Source organism: Vipera ursinii, assembly GCF_947247035.1.
Source record: "Vipera ursinii genome assembly, chromosome: 2".
Taxonomy (NCBI): domain Eukaryota; kingdom Metazoa; phylum Chordata; class Lepidosauria; order Squamata; family Viperidae; genus Vipera; species Vipera ursinii.
In genome coordinates, this window is record NC_139513.1 from 76,068,712 (window position 1) to 76,085,352 (window position 16,641).

General features: G+C 42.7%; 1 protein-coding gene across 1 annotated transcript; it reads left to right on the forward strand.

The window, feature by feature from the left end:
* The first annotated feature begins 13,891 nt into the window (after nucleotides 1-13,891).
* Nucleotides 13,892-16,091, forward strand: LOC310636611 (ovomucoid-like). The gene is made up of 4 exons (XM_083356578.1): nucleotides 13,892-13,996; nucleotides 14,799-14,827; nucleotides 15,471-15,580; nucleotides 15,917-16,091. Exons 1-4 carry the CDS (start codon nucleotides 13,942-13,944, stop codon nucleotides 15,984-15,986), a joined length of 264 nt encoding a protein of 87 aa, XP_083212704.1. The 5' UTR covers nucleotides 13,892-13,941; the 3' UTR covers nucleotides 15,987-16,091.
* The last annotated feature ends 550 nt before the right edge of the window (nucleotides 16,092-16,641 follow it).

Genomic DNA, 16,641 nt, shown 5'->3' on the forward strand with positions numbered 1-16,641 from the left:
TGCAACAACATTCATTATTGCAGGCGCTGCATTCTTCTGATGTATTGACATTGAAGGATCTTGAAAAACATACTCAGTTAATTTTGGAATCAATGGGTGTTAAATTTCTAAAGATGGAGGAGAAATTGCAGAAATTGGAGGAGAGAATGGAAGAGAGGATGGAACAGAAGTTTAGAGAGATGAAGGTAGACATTTTGTCTTCAGTGCATAAAGTAGCTCAATGTGTGGATGATCTGGATGAAAAAGTGGAAGATTTGACTCAAAAGAATGCTATATTAGAAGCAAAAGTATTGGAAATTGAAGATTTAAAAGACAAAATGGATAGCGAACTGAGTCTGGCTCAATTTTACCAGATGCAGTTTGCTGTTAGAATTAGAGGTTTAAAAGAGAATATTAAGGAAGATCTAAAGCAGCTGGTCTCAGAGGCTTTTGAGGTGGTATTGAACCAGCCAGCATCTGAAATAAAACAAGGCATGGACAAAGTGTTTCGTGTGAACTCGTGGATTGCTAAACAGAGAAAGCTGCCTAGAGATGTGGTGGTTTATTTTCTAAAAAGGGAAATTAGAGATGAAGTTATACAAGCTGCCTATGATACTAAAGTTGTGATTGCTGATCAAGAAGTTCTGGTTTTAAAAGAAATTCCTCCAAAGATTTTAAAGAGAAGAAAGGACTTTACATTTCTTGTGCAAGAGCTCAAGCAACGAGATATAAGGTTCAGATGGGAGATTCCAGTTGGCTTGAGCTTGATGTATGAAGGCAAAAGGTATTGTTTGGTTACTGTGAAGCAAGCGCGTGATTTTTACAACAATGTTTTAAAAGCATCCCCATCAATACTTTTGGAAGTTGCAGAGGGATCTGGAGAAGGAGAACATCAAGAGGATGAAGATGGACAAACAGATGAGAATGGTGCAGGAGGAGATCAAGCCACAACTCTTTTGGATGATCCTAGAGAACAGAGGGTGATGCGTGCTGCCTTAAAACATTCAAAAAAGATTAAGAAATAAGACCAGCAGAAATCTATGGAACTTCCACAACGTACTTGCAGTCAAGCAGTGGAACTAATGGACTAAATTTACTACGGAGGAAATGGAAGAAAGTTTTATGGGCTAATGTGGGTTACTTTGTGTAAGAACTATCTATTATAGACTATTTTGGTTAGAGATTGATTAGGTAATAGGGATAGGTGCTTGTGGTGTGTAAATGAGAATTTGTTTAGAAAATAGAGAATTGTGGAAGAACGTAGACAGTGGAGGAAGGGTTTTTTTTTTTGAAATTAACATGAATGACGCTAGCTTTCTTTTATCTTAGTTTTCTATACATATTTAATATTATTAAGGATTGGTTTATTTTATATAAGCTAGAGAGTGATGGATTTTAGAGTTTATAGTTGTTAGTATATGATTGTTTATGATTGTTTTTTAGATATATACCTTGTATTTAGCTCTGGGAAGTCGGGGGGGGGGGAGGAAGGGGGGAGGGGGGGAAGTAGGGGGGGAGGAGGGAGGGGGAAGGGGGGATCTTTTAAAGGAAAATTGTATTTTAAAACTTTTTAATAAAAAAAAATAAAAACAAAAAAACAAAAAACAGAGTTTCCTTGCTTTGCCTCCCCTTAATCTCCTCACAATGAAGAACAACCAGTTGCTTCTATTGGCATGAACAATGTAGTTCTTTGAGTCTATGGGTAGTTCTTAGTTTGTAATGCCAACTGAGATGAAAATTGCCCATTCTAATTGATATGGTCATCCAGTAAAACATCATGTGACTACAGCACCTATTAAGGGCAGTTCTGCCATCATTAAGGGAGGACGAAGAGGAAATTCCAAAAAAGAAGTATTACAGTATTACAGTCCCAAGAACCAGCTCCCATGAGACCTCCTAGACTCCATTTCCTCCTAGACTCCATTTCACCTACGTAGATATTTTTGCCTTTAAGGGCTGACTGCTGAACTCCCAGCACAGCACTCCTTTCTCTCCCATTTTTTCTAGTAGAGAAATTTATCATAGGGGCAGAACGGCCTCTTTAAATGGTGAAAACTGCATGGGACTGTACTGGAAGCATCCACCATTTTTGAAATGAAGGCAAGGAATTGTGATAGCCCCCAAAGGCGGCTGCTTCAGGGATGATACCACATGGCCTTCAGAGATGTAACTGCATTACCTGAGGCTCCATCATTTTCCATCTGTTCCTACCTGTCTAACCTGGCCAGGCAGGATGGGCATGATCTGGGTCTCACCAGCCAGGGAATGTCAGCTGGTGGGGACCAGGAAGCTTGCCTTTTCTCCCATAGTGCCTTTCTTCTGGAACACTCCCCTTCCTGAGATGAGCATGGATCTGACCCTGTTGGCCTTCAGGAAGGGCTTGAAGTCCATCTAGATATCTGGGCCTGGGGTCCTGAATGTCTGAAGAGCCCCCTTTCCTGGTTATGCTGAAACTGATGGATTATAACAAATCTTGGCTGCTATTTATGGTTAATTTCTTTTCTTAATGTGTCTTAACTGTTTTTATGATTGTTTGCTGCCCAGAATCACTGGGTTGAGGTGGGCAGATATACAAAAAGAATGAAAAATGAAATGAATTGCTGGGATATTCTGGATAAAGGAAAGGACATGAAAAGGTCATTGCAGGTGCTGCTGCTCTCTATAACACTTTCTTAAAAGCAATGGAAGAATCTATCCTCCATATAATCACTACATATTATAGCATCTGGCCATAAATATAAATTAAATCTAGTGACATGCTGCCACTCACCTGAATGAAGAAAGTTGACTAACCATTCCTGATACAAGAATTTCTGGTAATGAACTTAAAGTAAGCAATTTATCTTCTGTACAACAGAATAAACTGACTGAATCCCTCTGCACCTTAAAGTAAATTTTGGAGTGCAGAATTCTTCAATTCTAACTTGACAACATGCTCCATTTCATCTCTTCTAAGTTCTTTAAAAGAAAAATAAAGGAGATCATGGCTTCCACAACCTTTTTAATTCAGATCTTCTTTGCTTCCAGTTTGTGTTCTTAAAAATTTGGAATATTTCAGAAATCCAGTCTGTTGACTTAGCAGAGGTTGTGGTTTAACTGAACATTTAGTTTGTCAACTGTGTATTTTGCGGTGTATAAACAATTGCACCGTATCTGAAACCACACTGCCTTGTTACTGCAATAAAATATTTCTTAGCTTCCAAAAGAATTTTGCACTCACTTTTATCACAAAGTCCACCAAAAGAACACAGAGTTAAAACATAACTGTTGAGTCACACAGAACACAGAGAATGATGAAGCGTGTTTCAAAGCTCCAGCCATAGAGGGGATTGAGTATGAAGAATAGGCTCCGAGTGTCAGCATCTAGGGTACTGAAGGAGTAAAGCTGAAGAAAGAATCCAGCATAGACCATATTTTAGCATCCTCCCTCACACCCCCTTATTATTTAGGGATAGATTGAATGCTTTGTAGAAAACAAATGATGATGATAATAATAACCTTTATTGTCATTTTTTCCTGTGGGCAGAATGGCTCACATTAAAAATGAAATTTAATTGCTTGCTCTCAAGTGTACACATACATAACATACATTTAAAAACATACTATATATATTCATATATACAACCATTATAGCATCCCCATCGTCATGTGGTCAAAATTCAGACACATGGCAACTGACTCATACCTATGACGGTTGCAGGGTCCCAGGGTCATCTGATCCCCTTTTGCAGCTTTCTGACAAGCAAAGTCAATGGGGAAGCCAGATTCACTTAACAACCGTGTTACTAATTTAACAAGTGCAGTGATACACTTAGCAACTGTGGCAAGAAAGTTTGTAAAATGGGGCAAAACTCACTTAACAAATGTCTTAGTAACAGAAATTTTGAGCTCAATTATGGTTGTAGGTTGAGGACTACCTGGTATAATCCAAAAATATACAGCACTGTTTTTGTCCTCCTCCCACTCCGGAGATACCATTGCTTCATATGCCATTTGCACATAGATACAAATATTACTATTAAAAAGCTCTTTCTCTGTCTCTGTCTTTCTGTCTATCCCTATCTCTCTGTCTCTGTCTCTCTTTCCCCCCCCCTCTCTCTCTCTCTCTCTCTCACACACACACACACACACACACACACACACACACACACACACATATACAAACAAAGAGAGAGAGAGAGAGAGAAAGAGAGAGAGAGAGAGAGTGTCCAAAGCAGATAGCTTTCTATGTGGTTAGAACTCAAACCACATTCTCTGAAAGCAATGCTGGATTTTCCTTTCAGTCTGTTCTTCACCTGGAAGTAAGTGCCTTCCATTTCCTTCCTCTTAAATTTGTTCACCTTCTGAGGTAATGTTTGGAGTCTTTGAAAAATTGCAGATAGAAAGGCATGGGTTGTAAGTTAACAAGTATATGAGCTAAAAGTTAATATTTTATTAAGCAACCTAGCAAAACTCTCTTTCTTACTTTCTCTACTATCTTCAGTTACTTAAATAGTTCAGTATTGGGAAAACCATATCTCATACTCTCAATAACTGTATAATTGTTATTTGACTTGTTTATCTTGTTAATTGTCATATTATAGAAACATATAAGATGATCTAATCTTGGTTGTCTTACCACTTTCTTATCTGACCAGGATGAGATGGACAGCTGCCTCACCTTGTGAGTAACCTCACTCTTTGTTGGATTCCAAGACAAAGAAAAATTGACCAAACATTTCATTACAACTAACATAGTTCCCAAGCTACAACACAGATTCTCAATAAGTGTAGGAATTACTGATAAAGACCAAATAGGAATGATCAAGAGCCATGGTTGAGCAGTGATCAGAATGCAGTACTGCAGGGTAATTCTGCTTACGGCCTACTGCCAGCAGTTCGGCAGTTCGAGTTTCACCGGCTCAAGGCTGATTCCATCCTTCTGAGGTCATTAAATAAGGAGCCAGATTTTTTGGGGACAATATGCTGACTCTGTAAACTGCTTAGAGAGGGCTGTAAAGTATTATGAAGCAGTATATAAGTCCTATTGCTATTGCTACTAATAGATTACAATACAAGTTTGTTAGTCTGGGTATATATAAGCATTGCAAAAGAAATAGCTGCCTAAAATCACTGTAATATGAATTGGGCAACCAAATAGATTGTTTTAAATATTTTTCCTTTATTTATTAAAGTTTTATTCCAACCATCTCCCCTGTAAGATGACCCTGGGTAGCCAAAATAAATGAATAAGTAGATTTAATATTCACTAATTCCATAATTTCTTCCTTGTGAACCGCCATACACTTACATGGAAAACAAATGGCAGCACTCAATTCAGGCCTGGACTGGACTGCTAACTTCTTTTTTTTTTATTGAAAAGTTTTTCAATACATTTTATCTTTAACAATCCCTCCCCCCCTCCCCCCACCCAACCCTCCCTAACCCTCCCCCCACCCCTTCCCCCCTCCCCCCTCCCGACTTCCCAGAGCTAAATACAAGGTATAAAGGTAAAAACAATCATAAACAACCATATGTTAACAACAATAAACTATTAAGTCTATCGCACTCTAGCTCATATAAAATGACTACAAGCAATACTAACATCACATCAAAACTTATACAAATGCTAAATGAAACTTTTTAGTCCCATATTTGTTCTGGATGTAATCAATCCACTTTTTCCACTCCATAATTTAACGTTGTTGCGAGTGGTCTTTCAAATAAGCAGAAATCTTTGCCATTTCCGCCAGGTCAGAAACTTTTAGAGTCCATTCTTCTATAGTCGGCCGGACTGCTAACTTCTTATTATGAACTGAAGAACATTTTAAAACCCTGACGGATTGAATGGCATTTTAGCCCGAGGAAGAATGGAAGAATCACATTTATGCAATGAAAATGCTTTTGAACAACTAAGATTCTGTTTGGTCACAATATCGGGTTACAGAAGAGGAAATGAATTGCTCAAAGTTAGCAAGTACCCTGATTGTGTGTTGTGACCATCAAGAACCGAGTGATCATGTGCATTTACAAGAAACTGAAACCATAAAAAAAATGGTCGGTTATCCACAGAAGCAATTACCAGATCACTTACAAAGGGCAAAACCAAAATCAATTAATTAAGATCTCAATCCAGTCTATTATCTAGGAGGTTTTGTATATACAAAAACTAGAACTCTCATAATGCAGTGGTTAGAATGCAGTATTGTAGGCAAATCCTGCCCACAGCATGGAGTTTTCCCTCCCCTCCTTTCTTCCTTCCCTCCCTCCCTCTGTTCCCAGGAAGCACTTCTCTCAAAGAGTAAGAGAGTTGGAAGACACCTTTGAGATCTTTTGTCCAAGCCCCTGCTCAAGCAGGAGACATATACCATTCCAGACAATGGAATATCCAATCTCTACTTAAAAGCCTCCATTGATGGAGCATCCACAACTTCTGAAGGCAAGCCTTTTCACTGGTTAGTTGTTTTCACAAGTCCTTAGTTCTAGGCTGGTTTTCTTCTTGATTAGTTTCCATCTATTATTGCCTTCTGATACTTTGGAAAATAGGTTGACCCCTTCTTCATTGTGGTAGCCATCAAATATTAGAACATTGCTGTTATGTCACCAGAGACGGAGTGGCTCAGTGGGTTAGGACGCTGAGCTTGTTGATCAGAAGGTTGGCAGTTTGGCGAGTCAAATCTCGAGTGCCGCGTAAGAGAGTGAGCGCCTGTTACTCGTTCCAGCTTCTGCCAACTTAACAGTTTGAAAGCACGTAAAAAAATGCAAGTAGAAAAATAGGGACCACTACGGTGGGAAGGTAACATGCTCCATGTGCCTTTGGTGTCTAGTCATGCTGGCCACATGATCACGGAGACGTCCTCAGACAAGCGCTGGCTCTTTGGCTTTGAAACGGAGATGAGCACCGGCCCCTAGAGTCGGAAATGACTAGCACGCATGTGTGGGGGAAACTTTACCTTTATTATGTCACCACCACTAGTCCTTTTAACTAAGCTGCTAGACACACCCAACTCCTACAAACATTTGGCATATGTTTTAGCCTCCAGCCACCTAATCATCTATCTTTATAATCCATTTAGACCAGATGGTCCCCCTGGTCTGGTTTATAGAACAGTGGCCATGAGCAGAGCCTTCTCAGAGACAGCACCCCAATTATAGAACTTTCTTCCAAGGAAAATAAGAACAGTGCATCCTTCATGTGTTAAGAGGCAACTCCACACTCTGTTCAGCCAGGCATATGTAGAACAACACCACATTTTATGGTCAAACAGCACTAAGTAAATTACTACTAATATTTTTCTTAAAATACACACTTTTAATATTGTTTTAAGCAGTGATGGTGATGCTTTACAATAGCTGTCTTTGAGAGTTTTTTTGTAAACCATCCTGGATTTCTCAGAAACATTTAATTTTGAATTAGATGTTGATTTAATAAATTGGGCAGAAAACACAAATGTTTAAATACATCTAAACCCCACAGACCTACTGCCTCCTAGGCACATACTACAGAGAAAATAAGGCACTGCATTTCTAGCCAGCATAGCCACAGGATTATTGGAACTGTGGTCCATGACACCCGAAAGACATTAGTTTGAATAAGGCTGGATTAAATTATGAAAGAGCAGATGAGAGGAAGTAGAAGCAAGAAACACTTTCCATGCTTCTGACAAAATAATTGGGGCAGAGAGTTGACTCTTAACTTCCCATTCAATCCAAAGAGTTCTGTGATTTTAGGGAGGGGAGGTGGCAAGAATAGACCACAAAGCCAATCTGCGAGTTTGCTCTCTCGCCTGCCTGCACACCACCTCCCTGATGCAGCACATGGCTCCAAGCCATCTCCCTAGAAATCCTTTGCAGATAATTCCATATATTTCTTTTGGGCCTCTACTTTTCTGAGAATTGCAATGCAACTAACCTGACCCCACAAACGGTCTCACCTTCTCACTGGCCTTTTGCAAACTGCCTGGTATCTAGTCTTGCCATCTTGCTTCCCTTTGCTGCTGGTGTCCGTGGCTTTCCCATGCAGGGGTGGTAAAAGAGAAGCGCTCGCAGGCTGTGATGCCAGACAATGGGCCATGGAGGTGCTGGTGGCGGAGGTGCGCTGATCTAAACTTCAGGTCAGCCATCCAGAATGGCGTCAGTTTTTGATCCTCATGGACGCCCTGGAGGGGGATCGGAAAAAGGGGCCCACCCCACCTACTGCCTGGCCTGGGGGAATAAAGGCAGGGAGATGGGAGAACACCTTCTCCATGTGGTAGGGCTGTAGAGGGGAATGCAGCATTCACGCCGTATAGAGAGCCTGGAACTGCCGGCTGATCCCATTTTTGTAAGTTTGCTTCTGCTTTCCTTTCCCCACACTTTTCACTTCCCTGCTGGCTCAAGCTCTCTTTGTCTCTCTCCCTCACACATAAAAACTCCCCCTGTGTTCTCCCCCTTCTCGCCCTTTTCCTCCAGCTGCACCTGAATGGAATGGGAGGAGGTTAAAAAAAGAGAAGGGGGAAGAAAGAGAGAGGCACCCCTTTTTGTAACACATCAGCTTCCTCCTCCTCCCCTCCTGTCTCTCTCTCTCTCTCTCTCTCTCTCACACACACACACACACACACACACACACTCACAGAGAGAGAGAGAGAGAGAGACAGACAGAGAGAGAGAGAGAGAGAGAAACCCTTCCTGCTTTTTCCTTCTCACCCTTTCTCTCCAGCCACCAGATGTTGCCGGCCGCCAGCAGTTCCAATGGAGATGGCGAATGGCAGAGACTGCAAATTGGAGCCACCAGTGCTCAGCACTCAGAAGCCGCCTGCGTTTGGTGCTCAGAAGCTGCTCTGCCCATGCTCAGAAGCCACCCCGCCTGAACTCAGAAGCCACCCGAGCTCGGCACTCAGAAGCCACCCACATGGAATACTCAGAAGCTGCCCATGCTCAGCACTCAGAAACTGTCTGTGTGGGGCACTCAGAAGCCACCCACATGGGCACTCAGAAACTGTCTGCGTGGGGCACTCAGAAGCCACCCACATGGGATACTCAGAAGCTGCCCACGCTCAGCGCTCAGAAACTGTCTGCGTGGGGCACTCAGAAGCCACCCACATGGGCACTCAGAAGCCACCCACACTCAGTGCTCAGAAGCCACCCTGCCCATGCTCAAAAGACACCCCACCCACACTCAGAAGATGTGCTCTGGGTGCAGAAGTGCGGCTCAGCTGTAGCTGCATACACTGATCCTAGGCTCCTGCCCAGCTCACTTGCTTGCGGAAAACATGCTGCTTGCTAAGTGAAGCCCCAGGATCAGCAGGCTGTATCAGCCATAGCCTGCTGATCCTGGGGCTTCACTTAGCAAGCAGCATATTGAGGGTCAAAAACTATCTCCGCGCTAACCAAGTTGCTGAAGATGGCCTGAAGGCCGCAACACTCCTGTGTGTCTGCAGGCCTGCAACCTTTGATATCGCAGAGAACTTGGTCGCACCGGTACAGCTGGAGTCCATAATGTATGCAGACCTGAAGAAATGGCTCGGCAACCATTTCCAGCCCACGTTATTGGTAATAGCTTGGAGGCATGCCTTTGAACAGAGAGTTCAGCAGCTGGGTGAAACAGCAACGGAATTCATCACGGCATTGAGACAAGCTTTACGTCTGTGCCAATTTTCCGATTTAGAAGAAAGGCTTCAAGACTGACTCGTCTGAGGACTGTGGAGCAGAGAGCTGCAGCAGAAACTCTTTGCAAAAGAGACTCTCTTGCTCCAGGAAGCCTTGAAAGAGATCATGGCAGACGAAGCCACTGGCGGGGCTGTGAAAGCCATGCAGCCTGCCAAAAACACTCAGCAGGAGGAGGCTGTGCACCATGAGGATGCCGAACTCCCACAGGATGTCGACTGCAGCCACGAAGTGGACAAGCTTCAATGGCACAATGACAAAGAACAAAGGACTACTTACAAGGCAGTTTCCTTCCCTCGGTGGCCGGGTTGTGGTGGCCGCCACCAATGCAGGTTCCTGACAGCCACATGTCTGGCTTCCAGGAAGACCAGCCACATCGCTTCAGTCTGTAGAGGTCAACAGAAGGACTGCCATTTGGACATTCCGATTAAGAGAGGTACCAGGGCCCCAGGGCAGTTCAGTGTAGGGTTTTGCTCCAGCTGTCAGAGTGTTTGCCACACGGGAGCTCGTCACCCTCTTAAGCCCAAATTCCAACTTCAGGTCAAGCTGCAAGGCATCCCTGGTCAGCCATGTCCATCATTTCACTCAAAACCTTCCGTTTCGTCTGCAATTGCAGCAAGAGGTGGGCCAAGCTTAGGCCATCTGACATCAACCTGACTGACATCCCAAACTCTCGAGTTGCCGTCAAAGGCGAGGCCACATTGGCCGTCAAGTTCAAGGGGTTTTCAGGGCCTCTAGATGTTATTGTAGTGGAGGGTCAGTGAATGAGTTTAATAGGTCTTGATTGGTTTGATGCTCTGGGCATCCAGGTCACTGGAATCCACCGGACACAAACGGTGAACTTGCCATCAGTATGTGAGGAGTTCACGGATGTTTTTGACACTAGCCTTGGAACGTACAAGGGCCCTCCAATAGCCTTTAAACTTGATCCTGCCATAATGCCTATGAGGATCAAATTCTGCAGAGTGCCATTTCCACTTAAACATAAGATTGATGCAGAGCTGGATAAGGTAGTTGAACAAGGGGTACTAAAGCCCATAGATGGGGGTGAATGGGAAACCCCAATTGTCATGCTACTTAAGGCCGACGGGGAGGTCAGGATTTGCACTGATTACAAGTGCACCATTAATCGGGCACTTTAGCAGCATGTGTACCCGGTGCCAGTCGTTAGCCACATCTTGGCATCACTGCAAGGGGTACAGTTTTTGCGAAGTTAGATTTGGCACAGGCTTATCACTAGCTACCTGTGGATGAGGCCACAGCAGCTACACAAACCATTGTAACACACAGGAGGGCTTTTAAAGTAAAGCACCTCCAATTTGGGGTTAGTGTAGCCCCTGGCATTTTTCAAGGTGTTATGGAACATACACTCAAGGACATTCCAGTGGTCTGCCCCTACTTCGACAATGTGCTTATTGCTGGTGAGTCCACTGAGGTGCTTGCAAGGAGGCTCAAGGCTGTCCTTCAATGGTTCCACAAAGCAGGCCTTAAACTTAAAAAGAGTGTAGCATTGGGGTCCCCTCTACTGAGTTCCTGGGTTTCCATATTGATGCTGAAAGCATCCACCCTGCCAAGTCCAAGCTGAAGGCCATTCAGCAGGCACCTAGCCCCAGGTCAAAAGGAGAGCTTCAGGCATTCTTTAGTTTCCTTAATTTTACCATGCATTCCTTCCTAACAAGGCTGCAGTGGCACAGCCATTACACCGGGTCTTAGACAAAAATACCCCATGGAAGTGGACCAAGGTTTACAAAAACAGTTTTAAGGCAGTAAAGTCACTACTGTCTTCCAATTCAGTGCTCAGTCACTTTAAAGAGTCATTGCCTGTATGCCTTGCATGTGACGCATCCCCTTATGGGGTAGGGGCTCTTTTAAGTCATTTGGAAAGTGATGGGACTCAAGTCCCAAATGCCTACTACTCAAGGACATTGTCCTCTGTCCAAATTAACAAAGAGGCCTTGGCCATTGTGGCCAGGGTGAAGAAATGCCATGATTACTTGTATGGCAGGGAATTCACGGTCTTCGCTGACCATAAGCCAGTGTTGGGGTTATTTACAACAGATAAGCAGACACCCCAAATTCTGTCCCCTAGGATGTTAAGATGGTCCATCTTCTTGTCAGCCTACAGCTTCAGGCTGGTTCACAAACACGGCAAAGACATGGGCCACGCAGACGGCCTTAGCCGATTGCCATTGCCACAGATAGAGCCAGCTCCAGCTCCAGCAGCTCACATTTTGTCTATTCAGGATTTGCCTGAGTTTCCCCTCCATGCTGGGTATGTGGCTGCAGAAACTGCTGCAGAAAAGGTTTTAAGCAGGGTGCTGTCCTGGATTCACACAGGGTGGCTTGAAAATAGTCCTGGACCCGAGTTCCAGAGCTACTTCACATGTAGACAAGAGCTTTCAGCTCACAAGGGTTACATTTTATGGGGAAGCAGGGACATTGTCCACAGTTCATTAAGAGACAGGGTACTTCAATCTTTGCATGAGAGACATCCGGGCATTGTCCGGATAAAGGCATTTGCATGAAGCTACCTATGGTGGCCTGGTTTAGATAAGGCTATTTAGGCTCAAGTACACGGGTGTTACATGTGTCAACAGTCCAGGCTAGAAATGCCACATGCTCCTGTCCACAGATGGGAGGAGACACATACTCCTTGGTCGAGGATTCACATTGACCTTGCTGGGCCCTTTCAGGGACAGCAATTTTTGATAGTGGTCAACAGCCACTCTAAATGGCTGGAAGTTATTCCTATCTCAAATATGACTACTGCTAGGACCATTCAGGTGCTTAGAAAGCTTTTTGCAACACACGGGCTGCCGGATGTCGTAGTATCCGATAACAGGGCCCAGTTCACAGCGGCAGAGTTTCAAGCCTTCTTGAGGACTAACCTCATAAGGCATGCTACATCGGCTCCCTTTCACCCCTCGACTAATGGCAGGCCGAACGGATGGTGTGCACTACAAAGCAGTCACTCAAGCGCATAGTGACTGGGGATTGGCACCATAGGCTGGCTGACTTTTTGCTTTGCCAGCACACTACGCCTTGCACAGCAACAGGCAAGAGCCCAGCAGAGCTTCTCTGGGGAAGAAGACTCATCACTAAACTGGACAGGTTGCATCCAGATTGGGTGGCAGCAGACGCCTCTTGCCCAAAGCCTCCGAGGGGATTGCAAGTGGGTGATGGAGTGTGGGCCAGGAACTATGGGCATGGGAACTTGAGGGTGCCGGGTAAAATTGTCAAAGTCTCAGGCCCCCTATTGTACGAGGTGGCTCTGGATGGTGGGCGAGTCATTCGTCGCCATATTTATCGGCTGCAGAAGTGGTTCCCAGAATGGCCACAAAGCGAGGACCTCACAACGGGTCTGCTCCTAGAGCCAGAAACCGGCAGCCAAGTGGGGCAATTCACATGCTCTGAGGACTCCACCATTCAGTACAACGGGGAGGTGGTCATAGATGGGCAAACCCCAGGAGTGCAACATGGGTCCCCTGATGGGGAAAGTTAACCCGATCCAGACAGCTCCTGTGCTAACTCTGCTTCTACATTGGACTTTGGTTTGGGCCAACCTGGAATGGCCAGCCAAAAGGACTCAAGTCAGTCTGACTCTCATGGACTCATGAGTCCTGGTCTACTCCACCCAGCAGGCAAGCTGGTAAACCGGGAATTGGCTGGTCACGTAGACCTCCAACCTATTTGCAAGATTTTGTTCTAAAGTGATTTTATTATTGCAATAATTGTATCACTGCTGTACCTTATTTCAACTATCTTTTTTATAATGTTTGTACATTCTAGAGGGGAGGGGTGTAATGTATTGGGCCTGTTTCACTTGAACTGTACCATGTGTCTTTGAATGCTGTTTAAGATTGCTTAATCAGGGAGTCTGGGTAATGGTCACTGGCTTCTCACACAAGAAGTCTCCAGGACCACCATTGGTTGGCTCTAGGGTGGCAATAGGCTGCTTCAAACCTATTGGCCACCGCCTAGTGGCCAGCAGTATAAATAGCTGCATAGAAGCCTTGGTTACTAGTTCAGTTCCTGTGTTCAATAAAGCATGTTCCTGCCTGAACTCTCTCGCCTTGTCTCCTTCTTGCAGCAAAGAACCCAGTACGCAACACCTGGGTTAATTGTGTAAAAGCAAATTTACAAACTGATAAGCTTGCCACATATTTCAGCAATAGGCCAATTTCACATCCAATTGCATCCAGAAAGGAGAGATTTCATCACCAAAGTGGTCAGGATATGCATATATAGCCTGGAAGGACAGGGCAAAGCTTTGAGACCTCACCTTCAGCATCTACTGCTCCAAAGAGTATTACCTCAACCAGGTTCCGTGACACAATCATGAAGCCAGGAAGCTTTCTGCTGCTCACTCTGCTGCTCTTCTTCTTGTACTCCAGTAAGTTCTGCTTACCAATCCAACTTTTCTTCTTTTGAGAGATTTGAGGACCCCTTTATCCCCAGGAAAAAAAGACAATAATACACCGATTATTAAGGCTGGTTCAGTGGGAAATAATTCTTGGTCAGGAGAATCTGCACAAGAAGCAAATAGAAATTGGAGTTTATTAGTGCAGAATTGGCTATTTTACTGGAAGATTATTCAGGTTCAAATAATTGTTGCTCAGCTGGTTAAGGATTTTAATTTCAGTGAGGGAGCAAAGGGAGAGGGCACATGCAAGCATACAATTAATTTTTAAAAAAATAGGAGATAATATGGAGCTATTTCAATAATTTAGTATGTTTTCATACCAGATATAGCTGTTCTAAAAATCAGTTCAAGGGTTAATACCAGCTGATCAGGCATTGTGAAGAAGTTATATTGTTATATTATATTGATTTTATTTATTGTATTTTATTTTGTTTTAGACAAGTGAGGGATCACATGATCACCTTCTATTTTGGGGAGTGGTGAAGCCTTGTTGTATACACCAGTGCTCAGCATTCCCAATAGTTGGAATAAAGTGGTCCTTTCAGGTGTATCATAAGCAAAATTCCTTCAGAAATCAACAATATTGAACTGCCTAATGATAATCCTGTCAACTTTATTAGTAGTATTCAGTTGGTTTTTACTGGATTTTGTGTTTATTCTTTTTATTTAATTGATCAAGGAGGGAGAAAGGCACATTACAAATAAAAAAATAAAAATTAGGAGATAATATGGAGTTCTTTCATTTTTTTTCATTACTATGTGTTTTTTTCAGACATTGCTGCCCAAAAAATCAATGAAATGGTGAGTACCAGATTTCAGTTATTAAATATAGTCCCTGTGTAGAACCCCAAAATATGGATGCATAATAATCTCATGCCTCTCCCTCCCCACCACCACCACTTTTATTGCCAATGTATTGTTACCCTCAGATACAATAAGAGAACAATTTTTCAGGCAGTTTTTCTCATCAAGCCAGACCTTCTACTTTTATCCATTCCCTCTCCCAAGCTTCTCACTCTCCTAAGCCCTTTAAGGGCACAGCACACAATTAAAAACATACACACTATATAACGTAAACCATAACAAACTAAACAATGTTTTGTATTACTGTTGTGGAGGTTTTTCTTTCAGTGTATCTCATGTATATATATATTTAATGTTGGGAGAGATGTTGCAATCCATGCAGAATTTATCTATATAGCAATATAAAGACCATAAGATATAATTCCTAAAAAACCCAGATCCATTTTCCAGCATTGCTGATGCATGATGGCCTATATGGGGACAAGGAGGATCAACCAAAACAAAAGTTAACTCTGCTGAAGAATGAATTACAACTTGACAAAATAAGATAACAGATAATCAATTTAGCCCAGGTTATTCAACTTATCAGTGGTCTTAACAGGGTAGTCCTGTGAAATGAATCATTTGCTTCTTCCAATAGCATTATTGTAGGGGATACCCAAGGAAAAGCTGCACCATGGAGTATCGACCCCACTGTGGCTCTGATGGCAAAACCTATGGCAACCAATGTTTGTTCTGCAATGCGTATATGTAAGTATACAGTTCACTCTATACAGCTGGAAAAGAAAGTATTTGTATAGTCTCCCCTGGATTTCTGGGTTTTAATAAAATAAATGTGAAAACTGATCCTCCTTTAAAGTAGGCTACAAAATTCACTCAGAAAACATTGTCTGTCCCAGATAGATTATGTAGTGGTGTCAATTTTACTAATTTTAAGGAGAGGGAGAACTATAGCCAACTTGCCTGTTTCAGGAGATCGTAAGTAACATTGCTAATTATTCTAGTTTTTTTGCTTGGCTGGGCCCTGATGGTGGATGCACACCTGTGGTTCTTATTTTTATTTTTTTGGCTCTGTTTTCCCTTCAGCTATAGTGGTAGAAGACTTCGGCTGAGATACTTTGGACAATGTCGAAAATTTGAAGATGCAGAAGATTAAAGAACATTTGCCAGAGAATATCCCACAACCTTGACAACTTGTTCATGTAAACACGTAAACATCTGTTCTTTCCTCTGCTTCTGCTCCATTGCTCTCTTAAATGTCTTAGCCTGACTTATCAATAAAAAAAACCTAAGCATTATTTCTCCATGAATCTTCTTTTTAAATAAATATCTGGGCATAATTTTTTAATTTTAGTTCCTTTGAGTCAAAGTTGACTCATTTCAATTGCGTCAACTTGTTTGTGCATTTTTCTTTGCACATATTTTTTCAAAAATAATTCGCCCTTGCCTCCTTTCCTAGCAGTGACTGGCCAAGAACAGTTAGCTGACTTCATGACTTTTTAGCCTGTGCTTTTACCACCACACCAAGTTGGCTCACATTGGCATATGTTTATAGTTTTATTATTGCATTTTAAAATGAACAATAACTTCATAAATATGCAATTGGGTACATATTGCCACATATTGAAAATGTTGTATATTATTGGCAAGGAACAATAATTAAAGGTTGGTTACTGGTACCACGTAAATCAGGAAATTTTTCCTCATGACAGAAAAAGCACTTCTGCAGAAAGTACATTCCCTCAAGGTAAAACATTTTCAGTAATGTTTTAGATTATCTTTACGCAGGAGCTGTTTCCCATTCAGAAATA